The following is a 27,245-nucleotide window of genomic DNA, read 5'->3' as shown; positions in this document are numbered from 1 at the left end:
ATTAGCAAAGTATAAATAGCTAATTATACAAATTTTATGTTACAGTCATGCATTTTCTTATTAATTAGTTCTACTTTAAATTACAATTGGACACAACATAATTCATATTGATTTATACTGACAATAAAAGGTTTTTGATAAACTTGTTTTTTACTTGTGACCTTGGGTTAATAATAGTGAAAAAGGAAAAACAAAAATATTGATGTGAAATGTAAATTTAACATGCTTGTCATAAATGAAGCGCACGAAAGAGCGGATCATTGTCCTTTGAGTGGATTCGCAAGGGTGATATTACAGCTGTTAATCTATTATTGTTAGAAAGTTATTTCTATTTCTATGCTAATTTATGTAGTTTATGTAAGTAATTTTAATTTAGTATTTAAGTTAGTTAAGTTTATACCTACTGTAAAATAAAATTGTACTTATGTCGCAATGGGCATTGTTCTGTAATGGCATGGGATGTTTTTTTTAAATAAATAAATGCTTTTCTGAATTTCTGTGTTTTCATTTTGGTACCAAACTTTATTTTGTAGTTACTACTACTAGCTTAACCCAATACTAACAAGATAGTTCCTATTTTACCTTGTTTTCCTAATATGAATGTCGGTAAGATGTAGATGAGGTATTTATATATAGAGATGTATTTAGGCAACTGATGTAATAAATTCTAAGTAAATTCTCTATAGCGTATAATTTTCATAGGAAAGTCATTTATCGCGAAAGTTTGTAGGTAGTATTTATTGATGTAGAGTTTGTTTCTCTGTCACGCAAAAAAAGGCTCCTTTTAAGACGCGTATGTTAGCTTCCCCTGTATGTTTGTATGTAACCGACTCCTTTAGACTTAATTTTGACCAACTTTTAACTGATTTCATTCAAACTTTGTATAATTGTCAAGGATCGATTGAAAATAATTTTATGAGGTTGTCTTATTAGAATCGCTAGAATTTCCTTACGGTGCATTTACATAAATCGAACAGAGCTAGAACGAGAGCATTCATTCGTGATATTTTAATGTAAATGATAACTCGAGTTCAGTGTTGTTCAGTACAATAACATGGCATAGAATTTTTTCGAACGCACTAAGAACAACGAAAGAATGCTCTACGCCTGTTTACACTAAGAGAATTTGGCAGTGGGGATAGAATCAACATTCGCTCGTTTAATGTAAATGCACCGTTATGTAACTCTGTGTAAGAATGAGACTGAGATGTATTTCAGTTTTTAATGTATAATAGGTACTTATCATCCGGGCCTCATACGAGTGAAAATTTCCTTCCGAAATTTTCTTCTATATACATAAATGTATAAGTACTTACTATTCGCTCGCGGCTTCGCCCGCGTTTGCAAAGAAAAACCCACATAGGTAATTCCTTTTCCCGTGGGATTTCCGGGATAAAACCTATTTTATGTTTTAATACAACCCTCTATATCTATGCTAAATTTCATTGTAATCGGTTTAGTAGTATTTGCGTGAAGGAGTAACAAACACACATACACATACAATATACATGGTACCTCACAAACTTTCGCATTTATAATATTAAGTAGGGAGGGTTGGATAAGATATTATAAATCTTCAATATGTAGAATTTTATCAATTATTTCTTAATATTTTATTAATTTTATTTTTAATTTTTTAACCGACTTCAAAAAAAAGGAGGTTATCAATTCGGCCGGTATATTTTTTTTTTTATTATATGTATGTACACCGATTACTCCGAGGTTTCTGAACCGATTTACGTGATTCTTTTTTTGTTCGAGGCGGGATGGTGTCGAATTGGTCCCATAAAAATTTTATTCGGATAGGCCCAGTAGTTTTTATTTTATGAGCATTTTTGTCTGTAGGTATTTGTAAATTTTGCAAGTGCAAGTTTGAAGTCGGTTGTTTTTAACGCAGTTATCACTTGTTGTATTTTTCTATAGGTATAAATTAACAGGTAAATCATGCGTAGGAAATAAAACACATAGTAAGTAAAATATTCTTTTATCATCATCATAATTCGTTTTACATTCATTGTTCACACATTCACATAATTAATTTAAAAAATGTATAAACGCTTAATTTACCACTAACTTTTTAAGTGCCAGAACCGCATCAAAATCGGTTCATTTGAAATCACGTAATTTAAGAAGTACATAGCCTTAAATTAATTGAATATTAATAATAATGTTCATAAAAATGAAACTTTGGCGAAACATTTGTAAAATAATTTTTGACAATAGATGGCGCTGTAACCAAAAATTGAGATGCCATTTCATGTGTTATTCCTAAAATAAATTTCGTCCCTTTCACTCAAATATAAAGCAACATGTAAGTGAAAAAGACAAAACATTCCTTTATATAATATCTATATTTAAATTTTTTAATCATAGCAACGAGCTTAACATATTTTGACTAACGAAAAATAAAAAGTATTGGTAATAGAATTAATAATAAATTAAAATTTAACATCTAAATATAAAATTAAAGCAAATTAAGCACCGTACTGAAATAAAATAAATCACGATTTTATATTTGCATTGACATTCATAATTAAAACAACACAGATATTTTTGTATTGATAAAAATATAATATTCAAACTGTCATTCTACAAACGACTTATCTATACTAATATCTTAGACTAATATTATAAAGCTGAAGAGTTTGTTTGTTTGAACGCGCTAATCTCGGGAACTACTGGTCCGATTCGAAAAATTCTTTCGGTGTTAGATAGCCCATTTATCGAGGAAGGCTATAGGCTATACAACATCTCGCTAAGACTAACAGGAGAGGAACAATGCGGGTGAAACCGCGGAGCGCAGCTAGTTTAAGATATTTTTAAAAGTTTCTTTAGGTTTTGAAATTATAATAAAACTATATGTGCCCCGCGGTTTTACCCGCATTACTCCACTCTTATTCGTCTTAACGTGATGATATGCCTGCTCGATAAATGTACTATCTAACAGTGAAATAATTGTTCTAATGAAACCGTTGTTCCCGAGTTTAGCACGTTCAAGCAAACAAACTCTTCAGGCTTATAATATTAGGTATAGATAATTATATTTTCAATATTGTTTAATAGTTTGTGTTTATCAAATGTAAGTCGTTCATAAAATGACATTATAAAATAAACAGAAACGCTTCGAAAAAAAATATCGATACATTACATTTTCAAATAAAAATTAATACAATTAATTATTAAACTTAAAGTAGAGTACAAAATAAATAAGTTATGGCTTGAAAATAAGTAAAACATAAGTATTAATACCTACATATAACTTTTTACGCTCATATAAATAAATTTATTTGGCATTATATTTAAAATCATCAGTTTCAATGTAATAATGATAAAGGAGAAATTTAAATATGAAAAGGCACTTTTTTATTTATAAATATGTAAAATTAAAACGGCAAAATTTTATTTATATGAGCGTAAAAAGCTAAAAAAACATTTCACGCACTTGAAAAAGATACGAAGAAAACTATTAAAAAAAAATACATTAGTGACGGAAATTAAAATTTTCATAATCTTAAATTACCATTATACAATAATACCAATAATAATCAAGTTAAGTACTTGTTTCATTGAGGTACTATGTACTACGTACTAGAGACGACATCGCTACAACACTATTTCTAACACGAGTTAGAGTCAATCGTCTTTAACCATTTTTTATTTGTAACATAGATTGGTTTTAATGTAGAAGTAACTAGCTTTCCGCCCGCAGCTTCGCCCGCTATGTCTGAAACCTAACAAATTATATAATAAACCTTCCTCTTGAATCACTCTATCTATTAAAAAAAAACAGCATCAAAATCGGTTTCGTAGTTTTAAAGATTTAAGCATACATGGGGACATAGGGACAGAGAAAGCGACTTTGTTTTATACTATGTAGTGATAAGAGACAGAATATCTATAAAGTGCATGACTCACTAGCCGCCGCGCTTGTCGCACAGATTTTGTTCGTGGTGTCCTCTCTATACGTAGTAATAATACCTCAATGACTTTTTTAAATTTAAATTTAATACATTTATAAGTACATTATTTACAAAATGTAAGGCCAAGAAAAATCAAATTTATCATCTGTGGCCAAATGTCACTGTCACTGTCATTTTTATACAATTTAAGGAGTATTTACAATTTTTATTATAAGGTAACATTATCTAATTTTAAATCACAAAAGTAAGGTTCATTCTAGCAGAAAAATAAAAAACTATATTTAAAGTATTGGTGCTTCAAGCAAATTTGTATCAAATGTTTGTCATGCAAGTTTGTCAAACTTGTAGTTATTCCAGTTGTATTTCAAATAATTATTGTTCTGTCACGCAAATACTACTGAACCGATTACAATGAAATTTAGCACACATATAGATGGTAACTTGGATTAACACATAGGATAGGTTTTATCACGGAAATCCCACGGGAACGGGAACTATGCGGGTTTTTCTTTGAAAACGCGTGCGAAGCCGCTGCCGGAAAGCTAGTGTTACATAATTATTCTACATACAAGTTTGACAAACTTACGAGTTTACTAAAAAGGATAAATAATGATTATAAATCTATATAAATTTTTGTTCATGAATTAAAGTTACTGTTCGTACAATCTTGACAAAAAAAACAAAAAAAAAAACAATTTCTATTTTGGACAATTCTTCAAATCTTCACAATATATTTGATATTATAAGTAAAAAGGTGTAGTTAGGTTACCAACACAACATTCGATCTTCAAACGTCACACTAACGCACACACAAATAGACGAGTGAGATGGCATGATTCAACTGTCGCGAGCGAAAAAGAGACAAAAAAGTTCTATTCTTTATTATTTCTAAAGTAAAATGTTAATTTAGCCACATTCATGCCCAGATCGCTAATAACCTATCTACATGGTAATTGTTAAAAATAATGACGATTCGAAAGTGCTTCTAAAAGATGTCTAATTGAATAAATAAATGTTCGAGTTTGAGTTACACCTTTTTACTTACAATATTGCTTGACACATGCAAAACTTTTATTTTTTTTTGAAGTGAAACTTCTTTACGCGTAAAATTTCAAGGTCGTCGTCATGGCAATACCGTCACGTCATGGAGTGAGGCGACGACTGGTATATTTTACCTTTTATATAAATAAATTCTTTATTTAGGAGTAACAAGGACCCATTACATTACAAACACAATACACAAAAATAACATTTAGTATCTTTGGATCTTTCTAAAGAAGTTTCACTTCTGACACGTTCAGTCATCTTTTTTTATTAAATTGGCATTAGATACGACAAAATGGTCGTCAATAACAAAATGGCGGATTGTGTGAATTTAGTTGCGTTGCAAGTTAGCATGTCGTTTGGATACAAGTTGGGTGGGGGCGCTTCTTCACCGCCTTTGCAATATTCGTTGCGAGCCTGGAAAAAAAATATTTTTATTGTTACATAGTCAATATCTTACTAATATTATAAATGCGAAAGTTTGTGAGGATGTGTGTGTGTTTGTTACTCTTTCATGCATATACTACTGAACCGATTACAATGAAATTTACATATAGAGAGTAACTTGGATTAACACATAGGATAGGTTTTATCCCGGAAATCTCACGGGAACGGGAACTATGCGGGTTTTTCTTTCAAAACGCGGGCGAAGCCGCGGGCGGAAAGCTAGTTGTTAAAATAATGGCTAGAAGGATATAAATATAATCAACTAGCTGTGCTCCGCGGTTTTACCCGCAGTGCTCCACTCCTGTTGGTATTAGCGTGATGATATTTTGCCTAAAGCCTTTTCGATAAATGGGCTATCTAACACCGAAATAATTTTTCAAATCGGACCAGTAGTTAACGAGATTAGGGCGTTCAAACAAACAAACTCTTCAGCCTTCCTCTTGAATTACTCTCTATTAAAAAAACCGCAACAAAATCCATTGCGTAGTTTTAAAGATTTAAGCATACAAAGGGACATAGGGACAGAGAAAGCGACTTTGTTTTATAATACTCACTTTACTTAATTACTTATTTTACTTAATTACGTAATGATAATACTTACAGAAAATTCATTTCCACACAGTTCTCTGCACGGAGGGCAAACAACCCCGCCCTTGTGGAGCCAGCCCTTTTGTATGATTCGTACTTGTAACACTTGGCCCGCGAAATAACATGTATATGTGTAGTTTCCAACCTGAAATTATTTGTTATTTCTTTATATTTTATTGTATATAATATCATATATAAATCTCGTGTCACAATGTTTGTCCTCAATGGACTCCTAAACCACTTAACCGATTATAATAAAATTCGTACACCACGTGCAGTTCGATCCAACTTCAGATAAAGGATAGTTTAAATCTCAAATCGTTTTAGAGAAAACGGGCGAAGCCGCGGGCGGAAAGCTAGTATTATATACAAATTTTGAAAAATAAAACGATATTTAAAAATGGTTAGTTTCTTTATTAAATTTTTTACATCAATATTTTAAAACTAGTTTCAAACAATGAAGTAAAGTTTTAGGATTATTGAAGTGAAAAATTAACGCCTTAATACTAGCCGCGCTCCGCGGTTTTACCCGCATTGCTCCGCTCCTGTTGGTCTGCGTGATGGTATATAGCCTTCCTCGATAAATCTAACACCGAGAGGATTATTCTAATCGGACCAGTAGTTCCTGAGATTAGCACGTTCAAACAAACAAACTCTTCAGCTTTATAATATTAGTATACATAGATAATAATATAATCATATTAGTATACATATATACTTACAACAACATGCAATCTCCCGCCATCACATTTATACTTGTAGCACCCGGAGCCCCAGTGCTGCCACTCTCTTATCTGAAATAAATAAATAAATACATTTGGTTATGTAAATTTTGTCAAATTTTCAATTAAAATTTATCTTAATTTTTCAGTTTTATCCATAGACGTTGTTCTGTAGAACCGCGAACACACGTTGCGTATGATTATAGGTCTAGCCGTATTTGGGTCCAATAGATATTTATAAGGCATGGCATGCATGGCATTGTCAGAGTTACTCAAAATGGAGAAATAAACCATCCACGCAAAGACCGACATCCGCGCGGACGGAGTCGCGGGCGGAAGCTAGTATAAAATAAAATAAATATTTCAGGACAATTGTTCACACACGGCACGATCTGATCCCATACTAAGCTTTCGCTTGTGTTATGGAAACCAGATGGCTGATAAACGTACATATATAATTTTAAATAAATACTTATATAGATAAGCAACATAGACACAGAGCAAACATCTATGTTCATCACACAAATATTTGCCCCGGGCGGGAATCGAACCCACGACCAGTGGCTTGGAAGGCAGGGTCACTACCAACCAACCGACCAGTCAATTTATTCCATTTGTTATTAATATAAATTGTAAATTGTAGTCCATTGAAACGGACCAAATATTTTAATTCAGAAAGTTCTTTCTATTTGAAGTAATCATGTTATTTATATTGTTGTTTGCAGAATTTTGTTGTGTGTGTGTGTTTAACGTGGCTCCGCTCCTGTTGGTCTTAGCGTGATGATATATAGCCTATAGCCTGCCTCAATAAATGGACTATCTAGCAACAGAATAATTTTTCAAATCCGACCAGTAGTTCCTGAGATTTGCGATTTCAAACAAACAAACATACTCTTCAGCTGTGCTAAAATATAGTGTAGATGTACTGCTATCCTAATTAAATTTGTTATTCTATATCTACTCCAAATTTTATTGTAATAAATATATTAGAACATACCTGTCGACAAGATTTCTGTTCCCAAACTCTCTCGCTATGGTCAAAACATTTTGAATGAGGCCCGTAGTTTTCCAATGCGAAATTAACATCAGTCTCTGTATATAAATAAAAAAAAGGTTATTATATTAGTACTATTTTTTAAAATGGTGAAATATTTGAGAAAAAAATCTATTTCTGCAATATCAAGTACCAACTGCTTCTGACTAAAATTCTCCAATAAGTATATGCGAAAAATTCCATTCATATAAAAATCCAATTTTTCTATAACTTACTTCCTACTAACATGCAGAAATATCTCAGAATAAAATCTGATTATTGTACAACATACAAAAAAAATAATCCTAAATTCTATGTTTATATTACAATTAAAATCCTATAATTTAATTAATTAATTAAATTAAATTAAATTATATAAATTTAATTAATTAATACACTTTTGAATTTGTATTAAATATCTCTCTAAGAACACATTGTCAAAACCACATTCAAAAATTAAATTATACTATTACTATGTATAAGATACTAGAAATACCTTTCTTTATGTATTATGTAACATTTAAATTTCACACATTTGAATCAAAATTTGAAATTGAATTCTATCACTCGACGAAATTTAATAAAAATTATACATTTAACATAGTACACACTTGATTATTACAAATTTGAATTTAATTTTAAATAAAAAAAAAATCTTGAATTTTCAACTTGGTAACGTTTCTTAATTTTTTTCCAAAAATAGCGTGATTGCACATATAAACTGCTTAACAATTTACATCTTAAAACTACAATTTATTTCTTACGAAATTTCAATTTCAAAAGTTTGAATTTGAATTTGATTTCCACAAATTTGAATTTGAATTTGAATTCACTCACTCGGCGTATTCTCCTCATACGAACATCGGCTACCTCTCAACAGCACAGTTTTATGTTTCCACGTAAACTCTTGCAAGTATGGGCAATAGTCAGCCAAAGACACAGACCCTCCATAGTGGGCTTCGTCCCCTGCCGGTACGTTTGGAAGTGTATCAAAGTGCTGAAAAGAGAAAAAAAAAATGTCAAAATAAAAAAAAGAGTGTGTGTACTTATGTACACGCATTAGAAGTTATACTTCTTTGGCGTATGGAAAAAAAATACTAGAATATACAACTTGAAGATAGTTACATACCACCTAGAACTAACTTCATGCTGTTAAATTTACGTGTCGGTGTGCGCGCGCATCGTAAAAAATCACTCTCATCATTTTTCTCCAAAAGAAGTATAACTTCAAAAATTATGTTCTGAATAGTCCTACTAGTCCTATCCTCCTTCCTATCCTACTAATCTAAGCTACTTATTATAAATGCGAAAGTTTGTGAGGATGGATGTATGTCTGTTACTCTTTGACACAAATAATAATTAGCTCATAATATATTAGACCAGGGCCGATAATTTTTGAAATAAAAAAAATCACAGTAGGATGAAACCCATTAGAAAAGGAGGGGAATGTGATAAAAATTATCTAGTTTAAATTTAAATATCCGAGTTCGGGAAGCGGGAAGGGGGAGCTTCTAAGGCTAAACAAGTGATAACTGCATTAAAAACAACCGACTTCAAACTTGCACTCGCAACATTTACAAATACAGACAAAAATGCTCATAAAATAAAAACTACTGGGCCTATCCGAATAAAATTTATGAGACCAATTCGACACCATCCCGCATCGAACAAAAAAAAATCACGTAAATCGGTTCAGAAACCTCGGAGTAATCGGTGTACATACATTAAAAAAAAAACATACCGGCCGAATTGAAAACCTCCTCCTTTTTTCTGAAGTCGGTTAAAAATGGTTTCTCTTGATTTCCGAAAACTAAAAGTCCTATGGAAAAAGTTCAATGGCAAAGTTGTACTTTTCAAGTACAACTTTTATATTTACTGTTTTACTGAGTTACCAACTTCAAAAATTTACCTTTCCTAAAAAAACAATTAAAATCATAAAATACCAACCTGATATTGCCTCGGCAGTATATTATCGTGTCTCACTAAATTACACAGTACTACAGCATTTCGTCGTGGCGAGCATTCCGTTCGCAACGGCTCCCCCTTTATGCGTTCGCAAAATGGCGCCGGGTTCTTACGTCTGTTGAAAATTATTACAATCAATACATATAAACACTTAAAATCTATACTAATATTATAAAGCTGAAGAGTTTGTTTGAACGCGCTAATCTCGGGATCTACTGGTCCGATTTGAAAAATTCTTTCGGCGTTAGATAGCTCATTTATCGAGGAAGGCTATAGGCTATCATCACGCTAAGACTAACAGGTGTGGAGCCATGCGGGTACAACCGTAGGGCACAGCTAGTAACTAATAAAATTGAAAATATTCTACAAAAAATATTTAATTTTTTTCTTAAAACACACTTACGTGATTTCCGTTCCATTTATTTCGCTTGTAAGGAATAATTTACATATTATACATTGTAATAACCGTATATATATATTTATAGTTATTAAGTAGATACATACATACATAGTTAAAAAAAATGTGTGCGTGTAGGTACTAGTGTACACACGTAAGAAGTGAAACTTCTTTTTCAAAAAATAATCTACTATAGCAACTTAACAGAAATACGTCGAATCACGCGTGGTAGGGATAAGAAAAAGATGGCGCGTAACGGAAAAATGTCACGCGTAACGAAAAAATGTTACACAAAATTTTTTTCCAACCCCGATAAAGAAGTTTTACTTCAAAAACAGATAACGTTGGCGCTTAACAATTGAGAATTATATTCAAACTAGATTTCCGCCCGCGGCTTCGCCCGCGTTTGCAAAGAAAAACCCGCATAGTTCCCATTCCCGTGGATTTCCGGGATAAAAACTATCCTATGTGTTAATCCAAGTTACCTTCTATATGTGTGCTAAATTTCATTGTAATCGGTTCAGTAGTTTTTACGTGAAAGAGTAACAAATATCCATACATCCATACAAACTTTCGCCTTTATAATATATATTACATTTTGCTAAAACAATCTCCATATTTTAAAATACTGGTCGAAATATTTTAAACTTTTTATATTAATGATTTGAATAATTGGAATTTATTTACTACATACTAGGTTTCCGCCCACGGCTTTGCCCGCGCAGTCAAAGAAAAACCCGCATAGTTCCCGTTCCCGTGGGATTTCCGGGGTTGCGTCATTTTCCCGGGACCAAAAGTAGCCTATGTCCTTTCTCGGGTATCAAAATATCTCTTTACCAAATTTCATGCAAATTGGTTAAGTAGTTAAGGCGTGATTGAGTAACAGACAGACAGAGTTACTTTCGCTACTACTACTATTTATAATATTAGTATGGATTCCTTAAAATGATTTATTTAGTTTTATTACTTACTCAGTGGAATTCTCTACGCTGCATGTAAATAAATAAAAACAGAATTGTAATTTTTTATGTAAATATATGTTTCAAAGTAACAATTTTCATTTATTTTACTTCAAATTGTCCTGTTTATGTACATAATATTATGACTGTTATATATAAGATTTCTAAACACAAGTATAACCACCACCAAAGCCAGTAAAAGTGTGTTTGCGTGTGTGCGGGTTTGTGTCAATGTATCTTTGTCTCTGTGTATGTTGCTTGCTGGTGTGTGCGTGTACCTTTATGAATTACTCCGTGTATGTGTGTGTGTGTCCTTATTAATTTGGGATTTCTGTCATTGTCTGTGTATGTTAACTAATCACTGAACATATTTAAAAAACTAATTTTTAACCATTTCTTCAACGAGCTGTAATATTTTTATTTATACATAGTTACGTATTATGTATTATGTATGATATGTATGTATGTAAGTATATATGTATGTATGTGTATTTATAGTATTGATATCAATATTTATATTGTTTTTACTTATTTATTTATTATTAGGTATCTATTTTTATATATAATCGTATATATGTATATGTACATATTTTTATTTATTTATTTTTTTCTCCTTTTAAATCAAACACCACCCATCTAATTTTAATTCGTATGACAAATCCTATCCAAAGGTTGCCTGGCAGAGATCGCTTATAGCGATAAGGCCGCCTATTTAACATGTTATGATCTTCTTTTTTTGTTCTTTTTATTTTTGTGTTTATTTTTTTGTGTTTGTTAAATAAAGAATTTTAATAAATAAATAAATAAATATGTTTGTGTGTGTGTCTGTGTAACACAGCTACCTTAACCTTTGCGTGTTCAGCCACTGCTTGCAGGACGCAGCAGCGAAGCCGCAGCCCAAGTTCTTGCCCCAGTCCAATGGTGCTGCGTGTGAATAGTCCGCTCTATACCAGCCCGTGTCTTCCATCATGGCGAATGTTATACGACTGAACACGGAGTTCTGTGTGTGCGTACCGGTCATTGCTTCGTTCTGGAATTCATGCAACATTTACATATTATAACAACAATAGTAAAAAACGCCGTGTGTCACTCGGGGAGTGGGGCGGTTGCGCTATTGCATGCTATGCCTTCAAGCCACACCTCCGCCCGTCCCCGTGGGGAGCGTGAGGTTTTTTCGTTACGGAATTTCTCGATTCGGTCCCCGCGCTCAAGGCCCGCGATAGAAGCTATACAATAGCTTAAAAGGAAGCAGTTAAAAAAGTAACGATGGAACTGAATGAATAATGTAAATGCTGACAACACTGATTATTTATAATTTAATTTTTGGAAAAAAATGGCCAATTTCAATAGAAATTAATATTTTTGTGACAAGAAATGAAGATCTTTAGGTATTATCCAAGTATCCATCTTAGTGAGAAAAATTAACATTTTTTATGAAAATCTAAAGAAAATCATGAAATGTTTTATTTTTTATTAAAGACCTTAAAATGAGCTATAATTCTTCAATTTACAATATCACAAAATTCTCCATAGATTTTCAGATATTTGATGCAATACCAAATATCTATAGAAAATATCCTTAGACTTTGTTGTTCGTTTTATTTTTAAAAATTTATTACGGCCATTTTACTCATTAGGTTGAGTACTTTCGATATCAGTTTAAAGTTTTGTGTTATCTGTAATAGTTACTGAATAATCGCCTGTGTACACTTAACGATTACACCCTGTATAATTTACTTTATCAGCTATTATAAAAATACTAGCATTCCGCCCGCGGCTTCGCCCGCTTTGTCTATAACCTAATAAATTATATACTAAAACCTTGCTCTTGAATCACTATCTATTAAAAAATACCGCATCAAAATCCGTTGCGTAGTATTAAAGACTTAAGCATTCAAAGGGACATAGGGACAGAGAAAGCGACTTTGTTTTATACTATGTAGTGATATTTTATCATAATATAATAAATATATAGATGATAATAACTTTAAGATACTAAAATAAAGACTTACCTCAAAAACTCGTTTCTCCCAATGTGTTAGAGCAGTACCATCACCTCCTTGGTCTTCTAACTCTGCACCTTCTAACGTAGAACAGTTAAAATGGTCCCGAACCTAGAATATAAGAAATAAAATGTACCTAAAAGGCTAAAAGAATTAAAATTAAATGAAAAGAAATTGAAAATATAAATTTTTGAAATAATGATTAAACTGATATATTATAATACCTAAATAATTAAACTGATCTGTACCTAATTCAAATAATATGAAAAATAAACATAATTTATTATATATCATTATTTTCTATATCTAATATATAAAATCAATGCCACTTTTCGTTGTAATTCCATAACTCGAGAACGGCTGAACCGATTTCGATAATTCTTTTTTTATTATATTCCTTGAAGTACGAGGATGGTTCTTATGTAGAGAAAACGTTAATATGTACCACGGGCGAAGCCGGGGCGGACCGCTAGTAACTTATAATATAAGATGTAAAATTACGTTTTCCTTGATGTTTATAGATTGATTATAGTAATGAATTTCTGAGATTTAAAGAAAAATTAAAAAAAATAAACTAGGTTGATCCAAAAGTAATGATAATCGGGTATTTCCTGTGCACATAAAAATAAAAAAATAAATGTTTTAAAGGATGTTGTGAAAGTTTTTTTTTTTAAGGAAATTCTGATTTTAGAAAAAGAAGAACGAAGTATATTTTCTAGTAAGAAGACTATCTAGAGATATTATGCACAAATATTTTAACAATAATCAAATTGCTTAATGTTGATTATCATTACTTTTGGATCAACCCATGTATTTGACTCTCATAATGGTGTCAGAATTAAATCTGTCCGCTAAAGTCAAAATCGAGTGTAATGGAGTCGATTATATACAAACATACAGGTGAAGCTAATAAATGCATGTTAATAAATACTTACCTCCTTCACAACTCTGGGTGTGACGATCATATGAAAGTTCCTCTCCATATATCCGCCTCTGATCATCCATTTTTTACGAGTTATATTCTTGACAACACGATCCGACCATTTATGTATTTGTAACCTGTAATTTATTAAATAATATAATTATTTAGTAATCTATACCACCATTTAATTTAACGACATTAGTTTAAATAAGAAACAGATGATTGTTAATGATGACTGATTAAGTTGGCTTCGACATATTTATTGTTCAATAAAACAGCGCCGTTTTATCAAATGCCTAGGCTATTTATGAAACGGTTGATTTTACTAGATGACTGCGACATGGTATTTCTTTTATTTATAACTAGCTGCGCTCCGTGGTTTCACACGTGTGGCTTCGCTCCTATTGGTCTTAGTGCAATGATATATAGCCTATAGCCTGCCTCGATAATTGGTCTATCTAACACCGAAAGATTTTTGCAAATCGGACCAGTACTTTCTGGGATTAGCGCGTTCAAACAAACAAACTCTTCAGCTTTATAATATTTGTATAGATTTATTGTATTTAGTTTGTTTGATTATTATATTTTACTTACTCTTCATCCAAAGGTGGGTTGCCGGTGTCCGTCCGTCTATCTGTTAAGGGTTCACCATTATCATCTCTGCAAATATAAAATATTTATTTTAATTTCTTCGAATCTAAGAGAAATGTAGTATTGTCCTCCTGTGACGCAGCACTATCACTACATAGTATAAAACAAAGTCGCTTTCTCTGTCCCTATGTCCCTATGAATGCTTAAATCTTTAAAACTACGCAACGGATTTTGATGCGATTTTTTTATAGATATTAATCGAGGAAGGTTTTAGTATGTAATTTATTAGGTTTTAGACAAAGCGGGCGAAGCCGCGGGCAGAAAGCTAGTTTAATATATAATTAGGGGATAAGCTACACAATACTGCCAAGAGAACAATTTCAGTATGTACTTGTAAGTATATTTTACATTAAATGTCACCTTACGGCCTTACTAAAAGTTAAACAACGGATAAATTTCTACCATAGCTGTGTCCTGCTCTTGCTCACATGAAACGTCAATCATAAAAACAAGACAGGTTATTGCAATAACTAATCCATTATAAAGCGAATGTGTAACATTTTATTAGTGAGACCGTTATGTTCTTGGTTATGTTAGTCTCTTGAAGATTTAATTTTAAGCTTATTAGCTTAGTTAGCTTGCACGTAAGGTTTGATTTCTTTTCAATTCATTTCATCATGTCTAGTGATGATGATAATTATGATAGTGATGAAGAAGATTATAATTCTCATGATTATTATTATCAAGACGATGGTGATGTGTCTACTTCTGGTGATGCTGCAGCTGCTGCTGCAGATGATGATGATGATTATCTAGATGATAATTTTTATAAGGACGAAGGTGATGCACCATCATTTATTATTCCTATTGATACTGCAGTAATTTCTGCTGATGATAATTATATTGATGATGATATTCTTGAAAATGATAATTATTAAGACGATGGTGATGGAGTTGATTCTACAGCTGTTTTTGTTGAAGATGATGATGACAACTGACCTGTAGAAGCCGAACAGCGACACGCTGAAGCCGAGCGCGTGGAGCATTTCGTGCTTCACAGTGGAGAGAACGTGCGGTAGGTCCCTGTAGCGGGTGGACAGCTCGCTGGGACAGAAGTTCGCGTGACCGGCTACTGGTCTGAAACAATTTTCATAAAGTATTATCCTACTAGTCCTACTAATATTACAAATTCGAAAGTTTGTGAGGATGGATGTGTATGTGCATGTTCTACTCTTTTACGCAAATACTACTGAACCGATTACTATGAAATTTAGCACACATATAGATGATAACTTCGATTAACAATAGGTTTTATCCCGGAAATCCCACAGGAACGGGAACTATGCAGGTTTTTCTTAGTCAAAATACATGTAACTGTTCAAAACTCTGATCTTACAATCCTACAGGTACCTTCTAGGGAAGCGCGTATCATCTTAGACCACATCTCAGCTTAACATCAGGCGAGTTTGTAAGGATGGATGGCTGTTTGTTATTCTTTCACGTAAAAACAACTGAACCGATTACAATGAAATTTGGTATGTAGGTAGATGAAGACCCAGAATCAGACATAGGCTACTTTTTATCCCGGAAATTGCACAAGAACGGGAACTATACGGGATTTTCTTTGAAGACGCGGAAATCTAGTACATATATAAACTGACGTAGAAGCGGTCTTTACGAACAAACACATAGACATAAAACATAACGTAAAAATTAAATAAGAAAACATCACAACAAGAAATAGTAACAATAATAGAGAAAATCCTTAAATTAATGACATGAAAAACCCAAAAAATAAATAAAATGAGCAGCATATTGATAGAGGTGTGTCATACGACCCTGACAAAATGGAGACAACTCAGCATATGCTGCAATGTTCAGGAACATTGGCAGCGCTATTTTTCAGTGCCCCCGATTGAAGATTGAATCGCATCAAATGTTAATTTACCACTAAACCTGGATTTAGTGAGCTTATAATAATATACTTATAAATTTAGATTTAAAAGTATAAAGTACTAGTGGTCCGCCCCGGCTTCGCCCGTGGTACATATTTCGCAATAAAATGTAGCCTATGTCCTTTCTCGGGTATCAAAATAACTCCATACCAAATGTCATGCAAATTGGTTCAGTAGTTTAGGCGTGGTTGAGTAACAGACAGATAGACAGAGTTACTTTCGCATTTATAATATTAGTATGGATTAATTGAACTTACCTATCCAAAGCTGCTTCCTGCTGACAATGTGACGCATAAGCGACTGTCAGACCTCGTCTACACCGTTCCGTTTCTAACGCACTTACGTATAAAACAAAATCTGTATCTTCCACACCAGGAGGTTCTTCTGGAAATGATTGAAACTATATTAAAATGCAAACCGCAAAATAATGTACTTTGTGTTTTTCTTTTATTTTTTTTTATTAATTGTATTAACTTCCAGTTCATTAGATTATTTGCCTACTTGTTAACTCTCTACTGTCCATAACATATGTATATAACCAAGAAGCGCAACTCATGGTCCCAAGACACAAGTATTTCACTTAGTTTGGGATCCACTGTCGTACTTTAATTGTAAAACATAAAATGGACAAATAAATTTATTTCATTTCATTTCATTTCATTTCATTTCAATATAAAATCATGAATGTAGGTCAATAAGAAATTACTTTTCCGGCTTTCTATCTATATATTATATATATATATATATATATATATATATATATATAAATACCAACTTGGGCACTAAGTTGATCCAGCCCGACTCTCGTGCATTCCTGACTCCACCTTTACCCCAATATTACTCGACTCCGGCTGCATAGATCTTCCCCGGAGTGGCAACGGCGCAAATGTTTGGGCGACGTTGCCAAACGTATTCATGGAGAAATTGATATACTCAACATTTTTATTGCTAAGATCTTGAACTGAATCGACTCCGTAACGGCCGAAATTCAGAAACCCATAAACACTTGTTGGCTCCGTTTTATATACCAAATCCAAAGTCGTATGTTGATCAGATCCATTTATATTATCAAAATTACAGCTTTATTTGATCCGACAAAACGAAACTGTATATTAAGTAACATAGATTATTTTTCGTAAACCCTACAGTATTTGTTGGCTCCGTACACAAACATATTATAGTTATGTAATGTTCCATACATTGCTAAATCCGCCTAGACTAGACGAACTCGACTACGTAACGGTTCAAATTTTGAAATGCTCAAACACTTCTTGACTCCGTTTTATATACCAAATCATAAGTCGTATGTTGATCTGTTCCATTTATATGCACTTGCATGACATTGACATGGGGATATGAAATTAGGGCTAACAAAAAATCTCCTGAGTTTTATGGAAGTTGAAGAAGTCGACCGTAATTCAATTGAAACTTATAGAAAACGTTGTGAAACTAAAAATTCGGAACCCTAAAAAGATAGATATTTGGACGAACCTTTCGTCATACAGTGACGGTGATAATTCTCAAGTAGTATGCACCCTACAAATAACAATCTACCTCTTGAATCATCAGTAAACATCAAGATAAGTAATTATCATAATATTTATTGACGTGTAGCGTTCGCCTATGCCCTGATTCTGATATCAATCTGATAAAATAATTAAAATGTTAGATTTAGGTCAAACAAATGACGACTCATATTCCTGCACAAATTATCCATTACGGAGTAAATATGAGTGTACGCAGATCGCCAACACGTTTAACGAGCAGTGGTGCAGTGGGTACTGCCGGTGGATCGCATCCCGATCTATCGAAGCTAAGTTCGTTTTCTACGAGTTCTACGCCAACTAATACTCAAATTACTTACAGAAAACGGAAACAACCGCTAGAACAAGATTGCAGATTTAGTGATGATATGAAGGATATTCGGTCGGAGTTGAGCCGTATTAGTACATTACTTGAAAAATATGTATGCTCAAATGAACAAATAGTAAACAAAATTCATGAAAACATTTCTGAGGTAAAAACACAAATTACCGAAATTACATCGTCCAACGAACAATCTTTGAATTTAATTCGCCAAAATACGAATCAAATCATTGAAATTAGGTCATCAGCATGTATGATAATTACTGAGCAAAACATATTGAAGAGTACTATTTCTCAATTAGAATCCCACATAAACCAGGGTGAGAGTAAAATAAAATTACTGAAATTAAATCTTCAATCAATAAATCAGTCAGCCATGAGCCGACCCATCGGGTTTTACGTCTAAAAATCAACTTCATATAAATTAAAACTTAATCAAGGAACTACGGGACAGAAAGAGCCGCAAAAAAAATGTAATTTTTGCTGGTTTCCCAGCATTGACATCTTATAACTCAGAGGAGAGGAAATCTAAAGACAACTACGAAATTTTAAAAATTACCTCACTAATAAGTTCAGACCTACCGAAGCCAGTAAAAATATATAATTATAAATAAGCTTAAAAACTTACTTCAAACTGTAGTACCGGTCTTGATGGTATTACTACAAAAGCAATTAAATGCATCAAAGAAAAATTAATAATACCTTAAGCGACTGTTTTAACCAAGCCATAATTCAAAGACGTTTTCCGGACTCGTTAAAAATAGCGAAGGTAACTCCTATCTATAAGAGTGGCTCAAAATTTGAACCTGGTAACTATAGGCCAATTTCAGTTTTGCCAGTATTGTCAAAAATATTGGAGAAGATTTTACACACGAGATTAGAAAAATATTTAGACTCATTTAATTTTATTTCAGTGCGTCAATACGGATTTAAGCCAAAAAGTCTCTGTCAGCGACTATGGACCTAACTATTAAAATAAAACAGAACATTGACGCAAACAATATAGTTTTGGGAGTGTTTATTGACCTACAAAAGACCTTCGATACCGTTTCTCACGAACTTTTAATAAAGAAATTAACACCCATTAACATTAATGGTAAAGCACTAGATATGCTGAAATCATATTTAAAAAATCGATAAATATTTCACAAATAGTTAAAATAGATAACCACGATAGCATTCCCTTACCAATTACATGTGGCATACCACAATTTTCGATTCTAGGCCCATTGCTTTTTTTAATTTATATTAATAAATTACAAGATTTAAAGCTAAATGGTCACCTAACACTTTAAGCGGATGACACTTGTCTGTTGTTCCCTCTATACATGACATGATAGCGCAAGCACAAAATGAATTAAATAAATGGTTTCAATGCAATCTACTAAAAATAAATATATTTAAATTCAAAGCTCATAAGTCATAACAAAATTATTCCACCACACGCTCCACTTAAAATTAACGGTGTTGTATTAGAACATAAAACCCACGAGAAATACCTAGGTTTGCGAATCGGCAGCTCTCTGAAATGGAATTATCACATCGACCACCTAAAAATAAATTATCAGCACTTCTTAGATCTCTGCGTAATATTACTTCTTGCATTCCTCATAAATTACGCCACACCATCTACAACACGTTAGTAAAGCCGCACCTAATGTATTTAATAGAAGTATGGGGAAGTGCTTACAAAAATAAATTAGCGCCACTCCAAATTTTACAAAATAAATTCATTAAAACTATCTTTAACTATCCTTTTTTAACTTCTACAAATAAAATCTACGACGACACTAAAATAATGAATTTAAAACAATTATACTTTTATAATACGTGTATGTTCATTCGCAAAGCGCTACATAAAAACATAAATACAAATATTATAATCTCAACATCAAATCGCCACTATCCTAATAGACGAGCTAGCTATCTTGCCCTCCCGAAGATCCGAACAAATTAACAACAACAAGGAAGGCGAACGGCAACATACGTTTCTATAACGGGAATAAATGTCTTGAAACCTTCAAATGGCTAAGGCCGCAAGCGACCAATGGCTGAGCTCGGTGGGCTCTGATTGGCTCATTTGAATCGGATCAACAAGAGCTAAAACGCAAAAAAGGTGGATTTGTATAAAAAGCACGTAATTATTATTATTACTGATGGTGACACTTGTGGCTCCGTTCGGATCCACATACGGACGGTGGTGTGGCAATGGATCCACAAATACCAACCGGATCAACAAGTGAAAACGGATCAAATAATTACTAACTATATGGCACGTTTGATCAACATAGTGCCCATGGAGATATCTATATATATATATTATTATATATATACTATATATATTATTATAAAATACAGAATAGCGTAGAGTTCAAAAGTGTTTACATAGTGCTAAATTCAAAACCCGTTTTAAGATTTTATCAATCCTCGTTTTTTTATTAGTAAATAATGTATGTAGTGTTTGATTTGCCCATTTTTCGCATCTTCTTTATCACACCAAAAAAAAAAATTTTTCAATAACCAATTTTGTCTTCCTGTAGAATGATAAATTAATAGGGGATTGATTGAAATAACAACATTAAGAAATTCTTAAAAATGATGATCTCATCATCTCAATAGATGAGAGGTTCCTTAAACATTTAAACCCGAATAGAGAAAATTCGATTGCTCTGGCGTGATCACTGGTTTGCGAGAGACTAGGCGTTGCCCCGGTTTGGCAAAAAGACGCGGGTTCGAATCACACTTCGTGATCTTTTTTTTTATTCTTTTAAATTTTATAATTTCGGTATACAGCATTTGAATGCTATAAAAACAAAATAGTTTATATAAAACAATATACAAATAATATTTTTAACATATTTTTTAGTACTCACCAAAATCTCCCTCATTATAATCTAAAGAGTTCCCTTCTGTAGTGTTTTCGGTACTTTCTTCTTGTTGAATTTGTCGTAATATTCGACAATCATGACCTGTGTTATTACATACGTAGCAAGGCTGTAGAAGAAAATTTAGTTTTTAACTTTAATATCAATAAAATGTTAGAGTAGATATATTTATAATAACAAGAAACTAGATGTTATAGGTACTATGAAGTTATATTTAAACGCGGGCGAAGCTGCGGGAAATATCTAGTACTAGCGGACCGCCCCGGCTTCGCCCGTGGTACATATTTCGTGGTAATAAAAGGTAGCCTATGTTCTTTCTCAGGGTCCAAAGATCGTCTGTGCCAAATTTCATCAAAATCGGTTGAGAGGTTTAAGCGGGAAAGCGGGTAGCGGGTAACAGACAGACAGAGTTACTTTCGCATTTGTAATATTAATAAGTAGGGATAGTATACAATGTATGGTAAAATGTAAGAACTAGCCGTGCCCCACGGTTTCATCCGCCAAAAAAACGTGGAAAACTGATTACCATATCTAATTTAGGAATTGAAATTTAAAAAAAGAAGTCTATCTTTGAACCTTGGTATTAAACTTTTTTCATTTCAAATTTCATCCTAATCGGTTCTACTGTTTAGTCGTAAAAGCGTTATACATAGATAGACTTTCGCATTTAAAATATAATAATGTTTTCAATAACACGATTAAAAGAAGTCTAGTAGCATTTATAAATGATTATGTCCAAACAGACAGATAAACTTCTTTAAATATAAGTAAGACTTCAATATAACTTGTAATAAATAAATATTTAAGTACAATAAGTGCCAACTGCCAAGTATTCCATTAATATTTAACTTGTAACTTTCCCAAAAAGAAATATAACTTAGGTCTTAGGGTCAACTCACACCAAAAGAGCGTCGAAGCGCAGCGAAGCGGAGCGCAGTTTCAGTGCCATATGAATTTTAACTTTATTGTCATCACTATAAAACTTATTATCGCCTGAGAAACTCGAGCCCGCGGCGCCGCTGGAATTCCGCGGAATTCCAGCGGCGCCGCGGGCATCCGCGCGACTCTTTCGAGTTTCTCATGCGATAATAAGTATTATAGTAATGAAAATAAAGTTAAAATTCATATGGCACTGAAACTGCGCTCCGCTTCGCTGCGCTTCGACGCTCTTTTGGTGTGAGTTGACCCTTAGCCAATACCGTAGAACGATAAAAAATAAATTAAATTTCCTTTGATATTGATAAAACTTCTTTGATATATTTTCTGTTCGCAATGTATTTCTCGAAATGGTTCTACGTTATCGGTAATTTTTGATTTTTTTTAAACATAATAATATAAAAAAAATATTATCTGATATACAGGCTGTCCCACTATTGGTATATGTACTAAGCGCGAACGCACTTGTAGTTTTGCATACACTGATCACGTAAAAAATACTTGAACAACAAAATTACGTCAAAAAGTTTTTGGTAAATTTTTCCTGAAAATCGATGTTTTCTTCTCTAGCTTCGCGCAGCCGGCATATACCGCTTCTCTAATGTGAGTATTTTGTCTATGAAAACATAATCTTAAACGATAGCTCACGTGCTAGTGGCAAAGTTGGGCGGGTTGCTTGTTATGGGTGTACACATAGAGTTTTAAGAATTCATCTATTTGAAAAAAAAATGCGTCTGGAATTTTTATAAGTATTTTTTTACGTACTCAGCGTATGCAAAACTGTAACCTCCTTTGAGCTTAGTATACCAACAGTGGGACAGCCTGTATAGAGTAAGAAATTCAATATTGAACAAAGCTTTTGTTGAAATTCGTCGTGTAGTTAGTTAATTGAGTTAAATCATATTTTTTTTTCATTTAATAAATAATAATAAGTTTGAAAGTAATGGATAAAAATAATCGAGTTTTTGAGATTTAAGCTAATTAATTATTAGCTAAAATCTTCACATTTCTTCCTAAATCATTTATTTCATTAGTCATTCTTCATACATCCTACTAATATTATATCGTTAGAAATTACACGAGAGGCTGGGTTAAATATTAGTTTAAATGTAATAAGAATGTACTGCGATTCTACACAGCTACTTAATTGATGTAGGTAGTTGATCAAAAGTCGCAACCAGTCAACGACTATTAGCAGAGTGAGGGTAGTTGGGTCGAACGTTGTATAAACAACGTCCGAGCCCCTAGGCTCGATACGTACGAATGCGCCACGGTTCAAAGGAAAAATAAGGCATTTTATAGTACCTACTTGACAGATAAGTATGTTAGGATAGTGACAAACAACTATTCATCCACAAAAATATTAAGGGCTGATTTTGCAATCCTTGGTTAAAACTTATTCATTGAATAACGTATTAAACTACCATTTCAAAAATGTATTCTAATTGTCCGTATATGACAGTTACATTTTAAAATGTTCGTGTAATACTTTATTGGACGGATAAATTTTAACCAAGGATTGAAAAATCGGCCCTTAATCAAAAGTTACGTCTAACAATATTATAAATGCAGTTATCAATTGGATAAAAGTATTAACAATCATTTAATTATCAAGTAATAATAATATGTCATATCATACTCAGAATAACTATCATAACAACAAAAATAACACCTGCGCTGACTCACACAGTCACACGACTCGAATAGTTGTGTTGATCGTCCTATAAATAACGGTTGTCTGCAGACTGCAGTTGCGGGGCATTCTTGTCTTGACTTCGGTCGAGTAAAGATGTCTTAGAAATATTATATCAGTATTTAATCACGTAATACAACCACGCTCTAACATGTATATGCGGCGCCCCCATCGAAGCTTTAAAAAATAACGAACGGCGAACCAATATAAAGCAGCGCGCGCGCACGACTCGGGTCCCCGTCCGATTAGGGCCCTTCTGGCCTCCTCCACTCAAGCGACAGCCCAAGCCGAGGTTCGAGATCCCCGTCAAGGGGGACGCCCTTGTGCATGTCGCTACCAGGGTGAACCTTCAGTTCACCCCCGCGTCCGCGTTAAAATGTAGAAGCCCTTCTGGCTAACATTGAGAAACACCTTACAAAAAAAAAAAAAAGACTCGGGTCATTCGTTCGACCGTCGCGTTGCCCAGTGCACATCTATCACGAGTTTACTATAACTTATTTGTGATATTTATTTTTATTAATGATCATAATTGTAATACCAAGTGATTTTGTGGAGACCTTGGTGTTCTTTTAAATCGATCTCGCCTGACGCATACATATTATATTTACAAGAATTAGCAATGGTTATTAAGCGTTCATTTCACAAAGCTAACATTAACATTTGAAACTCTTAACCTTGAGTTTCTGAAAATTAGTTACAGTTGAATATTTTACTAAATACAATATAGATACAATACAGAATTTTAAATGGTTGTATTATTTCAATGTTTAACCAACTTCAGAAAAAGTTATATTACACTGTTTATTTTTGTGTATGTACACCGATTTCTCCGTCAACTGCAGAAATAAATTTAAATATTTTTTTCCTTGGGAACCATTATTACGTAATTAGCAAAATAATAATGCTTTTATCATTTTTCAGTGAGCCACCTTCTAATATTAGCGCATATCACAAATGCATTAGTATTATTAACAGCAAATGTAGAAGACATTAAGAAAATAGCACAAAAATTCATATCAGAATCACTAGCTGACAAACTAACAGATCTCATCGTAAAAGCTACAGCAAAAGCCGATATAGACGTATCAGAAGAAAACAAACAAAACAATATCTATGATATAAGTAAAGACAATTGGCGGAATAAACACAAGAAAGCACAAGGCATTAAAAATAAATATAAACCAATAAAACCAGAGAAAGTAAGAAACTACGAAACAACAAATTATGAAACCTTAATAGATACAAATGTCTACAATAGCAGAGAAATTAAGAAAACACGTTACAATCTACAGTCATCACGAGACACAGCCAAAGAATATATAAACCAGAATCCTTACATTGACGAAAGCGTTAATTTAAAAGCAAGAAGAGAACCTACAATACTATCAAATAAAAACGATCTATATGAACCTATAAATAAAGATGAACATGATGATTATATGAATTCGATTAACGAAATACGGAATAGAGTATTCACAGCGTCTACTAAGAAAGAAAAGAATGAATTTGATCAATATTATAACTCGAATTATCCAAAAGCAGGGATCATTGCTACGAGTGGTGGAGTAGCCTTAACTAAAGGTCCTGAGGAAAGTGATACGTCGTTAGATAATAAAGATTATAAGTAAGATGGTGTCAATGAAGACAATTATTTCAATCCTTAAGAAACTAGGGAAGTTGTAACTATATAAATCTTAGTCAAAATTTAAAATGTATGGTGTTAAATCTTAATATACATAAATTATATAAATCTCGTGTTGTTGTCACAATGTTTGTCCTCAATGGACTCCTAAACCACTTGACCGATTATAATAAAATTCGCATCACCATGTGTAGTTCGATCCAACTTGAGAGATAGGATAGTTTAAATCTCAAATCGTTTTAGAGAAAGCGGGCGAAGCCGCGGGCGGTAAACTAGTCTAATATAAAAAGCCCTTGTTTATAAGATATTAAAACTACTAGGCAAGTTGTAACTCGATAAAGCTAACTCATATTTTGTGTTTTAGCTAATACAGAATACCCTTGTTGTTAAGATACTAATTATAAGTAAGTAAGTTTGTTAATAAATTCTAAAAAAAATCTAGCCTGGTTTTAACATATTAAGCTTATCTAATGAGCCATTTTATGAACTCTTGTAAAATAGTTGCCTGGATTTCATTGCTATAAAAATCAATAAACATCTCCAGTTAGAGCATCTTTAAATGTCAGTGGCAAAGATCTGAATCGATCCAAGTCGTATAAAATTAATAAACGAATCATTAATTATAATTTGAAGTGGTGTTATTACGTGTTCGTAATTTTATTAATAATTAAATCAAGACTTCGTTTAAACATTCCTTCACCACTTGGATACTACATTACCTATTCCTGTAAACTCAGACATTTATTTATTCAATTAGACTTCATAAAAGCACTTTTGAATTGTCATAACATTTTTTAACATTTACCACCGATTCGGAAAGCAGTATCTATAGAGAAGAACCGGCAAGAAACTCCATAGTTTCTCTTTTGTAGCCTACTAATAGTGGAAAGGCATTATTTTGAAAGTATGTTTTTTTATCTGTTACTCCTTCGCGCAAAAACTGCTGAACCGATTTTCATTAAATTTGGCAACGTAGAGCGTAGATGTTAGCACAGGATAGTTTTTACTCCGAAAATCCCACGGGAACGGGAACTATGCAGGTTTTCCTTTGCCTACGCGGGCGAAGCTGCTGGCGAAAAGCTATTTTATAAATGGTAACAAATTGTACGTACATTTAAATGCTCCTCTGGCACTCTGACCTCTCCACACATGGTCTCCAGACTGCAGGAATCTATGCAGTGCGATCTGCCGCCTCTTATGAAAACTTGGCGTGTTGGGCATTTTCTGAAAAGGGAAAAAAATCGTTGTTAGTTTTTTTTTTCTTCTAATTAATTTATATTAGTTTGTGTACAATGTGTCTTATGTAGGAACTACTGGACCGATTTCAAAATTCATTGTTGGATATTCCGGTAATCTATAGACTATATATGTATCACGGGCGAAGCCGATAATATTATAAACAGACGTGTTTGTTTGCTTGAACGAGATAATCTCTGGAACTACGGGTCCGATTTGAAAAATTGAGAAGAAAGGCCATTTATTGAGGAATATATAATATAATATATTTTTTTAATTATACATGTACCACGAGCGAAGCCAGGGCGGACTGCTAGTTTAAAAGAAACATAGGGAGAGCAACACTGTAAGTATGTATAAAAAACCACCAGGCCGATGCGTGAAATGTCACTTTGATAGTTAATAAAACACACAAAGAATGAATTTTTTTTGCAGATTGAT

At 32.9% G+C, this 27,245-nt stretch overlaps 2 protein-coding genes across 2 annotated transcripts in view; one reads left to right on the top strand and one right to left on the bottom strand.

Annotated features, from left to right (window-relative positions):
* Positions 1 to 3,793: 3,793 nt before the first annotated feature.
* The window catches only part of LOC123704833 (leishmanolysin-like peptidase), a 70,098-nt gene continuing 46,646 nt past the window's right edge, over positions 3,794 to 27,245 (bottom strand). The window contains exons 5-18 of the mRNA XM_045653328.1: positions 26,681 to 26,792; positions 21,286 to 21,406; positions 16,804 to 16,930; positions 15,591 to 15,728; positions 14,595 to 14,660; positions 14,014 to 14,137; positions 13,088 to 13,189; positions 11,918 to 12,105; positions 9,702 to 9,834; positions 8,592 to 8,751; positions 7,719 to 7,813; positions 6,722 to 6,793; positions 6,013 to 6,144; positions 3,794 to 5,381 (exon numbers count right to left, since the gene is read on the bottom strand). Of these exons, the coding sequence (XP_045509284.1) occupies positions 5,235 to 5,381; positions 6,013 to 6,144; positions 6,722 to 6,793; positions 7,719 to 7,813; positions 8,592 to 8,751; positions 9,702 to 9,834; positions 11,918 to 12,105; positions 13,088 to 13,189; positions 14,014 to 14,137; positions 14,595 to 14,660; positions 15,591 to 15,728; positions 16,804 to 16,930; positions 21,286 to 21,406; positions 26,681 to 26,792 (1,717 nt within the window). The 3' untranslated portion in view covers positions 3,794 to 5,234. The remainder of the gene's footprint in view (positions 5,382 to 6,012; positions 6,145 to 6,721; positions 6,794 to 7,718; positions 7,814 to 8,591; positions 8,752 to 9,701; positions 9,835 to 11,917; positions 12,106 to 13,087; positions 13,190 to 14,013; positions 14,138 to 14,594; positions 14,661 to 15,590; positions 15,729 to 16,803; positions 16,931 to 21,285; positions 21,407 to 26,680; positions 26,793 to 27,245) is intronic.
* On the top strand, positions 22,533 to 25,569 carry LOC123704828. Its single transcript, XM_045653321.1, has 2 exons — positions 22,533 to 22,600; positions 24,848 to 25,569. The coding sequence occupies exons 1-2, from the start codon at positions 22,570 to 22,572 to the stop codon at positions 25,552 to 25,554; spliced, it is 738 nt and encodes a 245-aa protein (XP_045509277.1). The 5' UTR covers positions 22,533 to 22,569; the 3' UTR covers positions 25,555 to 25,569.

Source organism: Colias croceus, chromosome 30 (genome assembly GCF_905220415.1).
Source record: "Colias croceus chromosome 30, ilColCroc2.1".
NCBI classification, from domain to species: domain Eukaryota; kingdom Metazoa; phylum Arthropoda; class Insecta; order Lepidoptera; family Pieridae; genus Colias; species Colias croceus.
Note: the sequence above shows the minus strand (reverse complement) of the source record. Positions and strands in the feature narration are given on the sequence as shown.

Bases quoted from the DNA above. Each gene is read 5' to 3' on its own strand.
- LOC123704828 (XM_045653321.1), top strand. From the start codon at position 22,570: ATGTATTTCTCGAAATGGTTCTACGTTATCG. The intron at 22,601-24,847 runs GTAATTTTTGAT...ATCATTTTTCAG, and splicing joins GAAATGGTTCTACGTTATCG to TGAGCCACCTTCTAATATTA.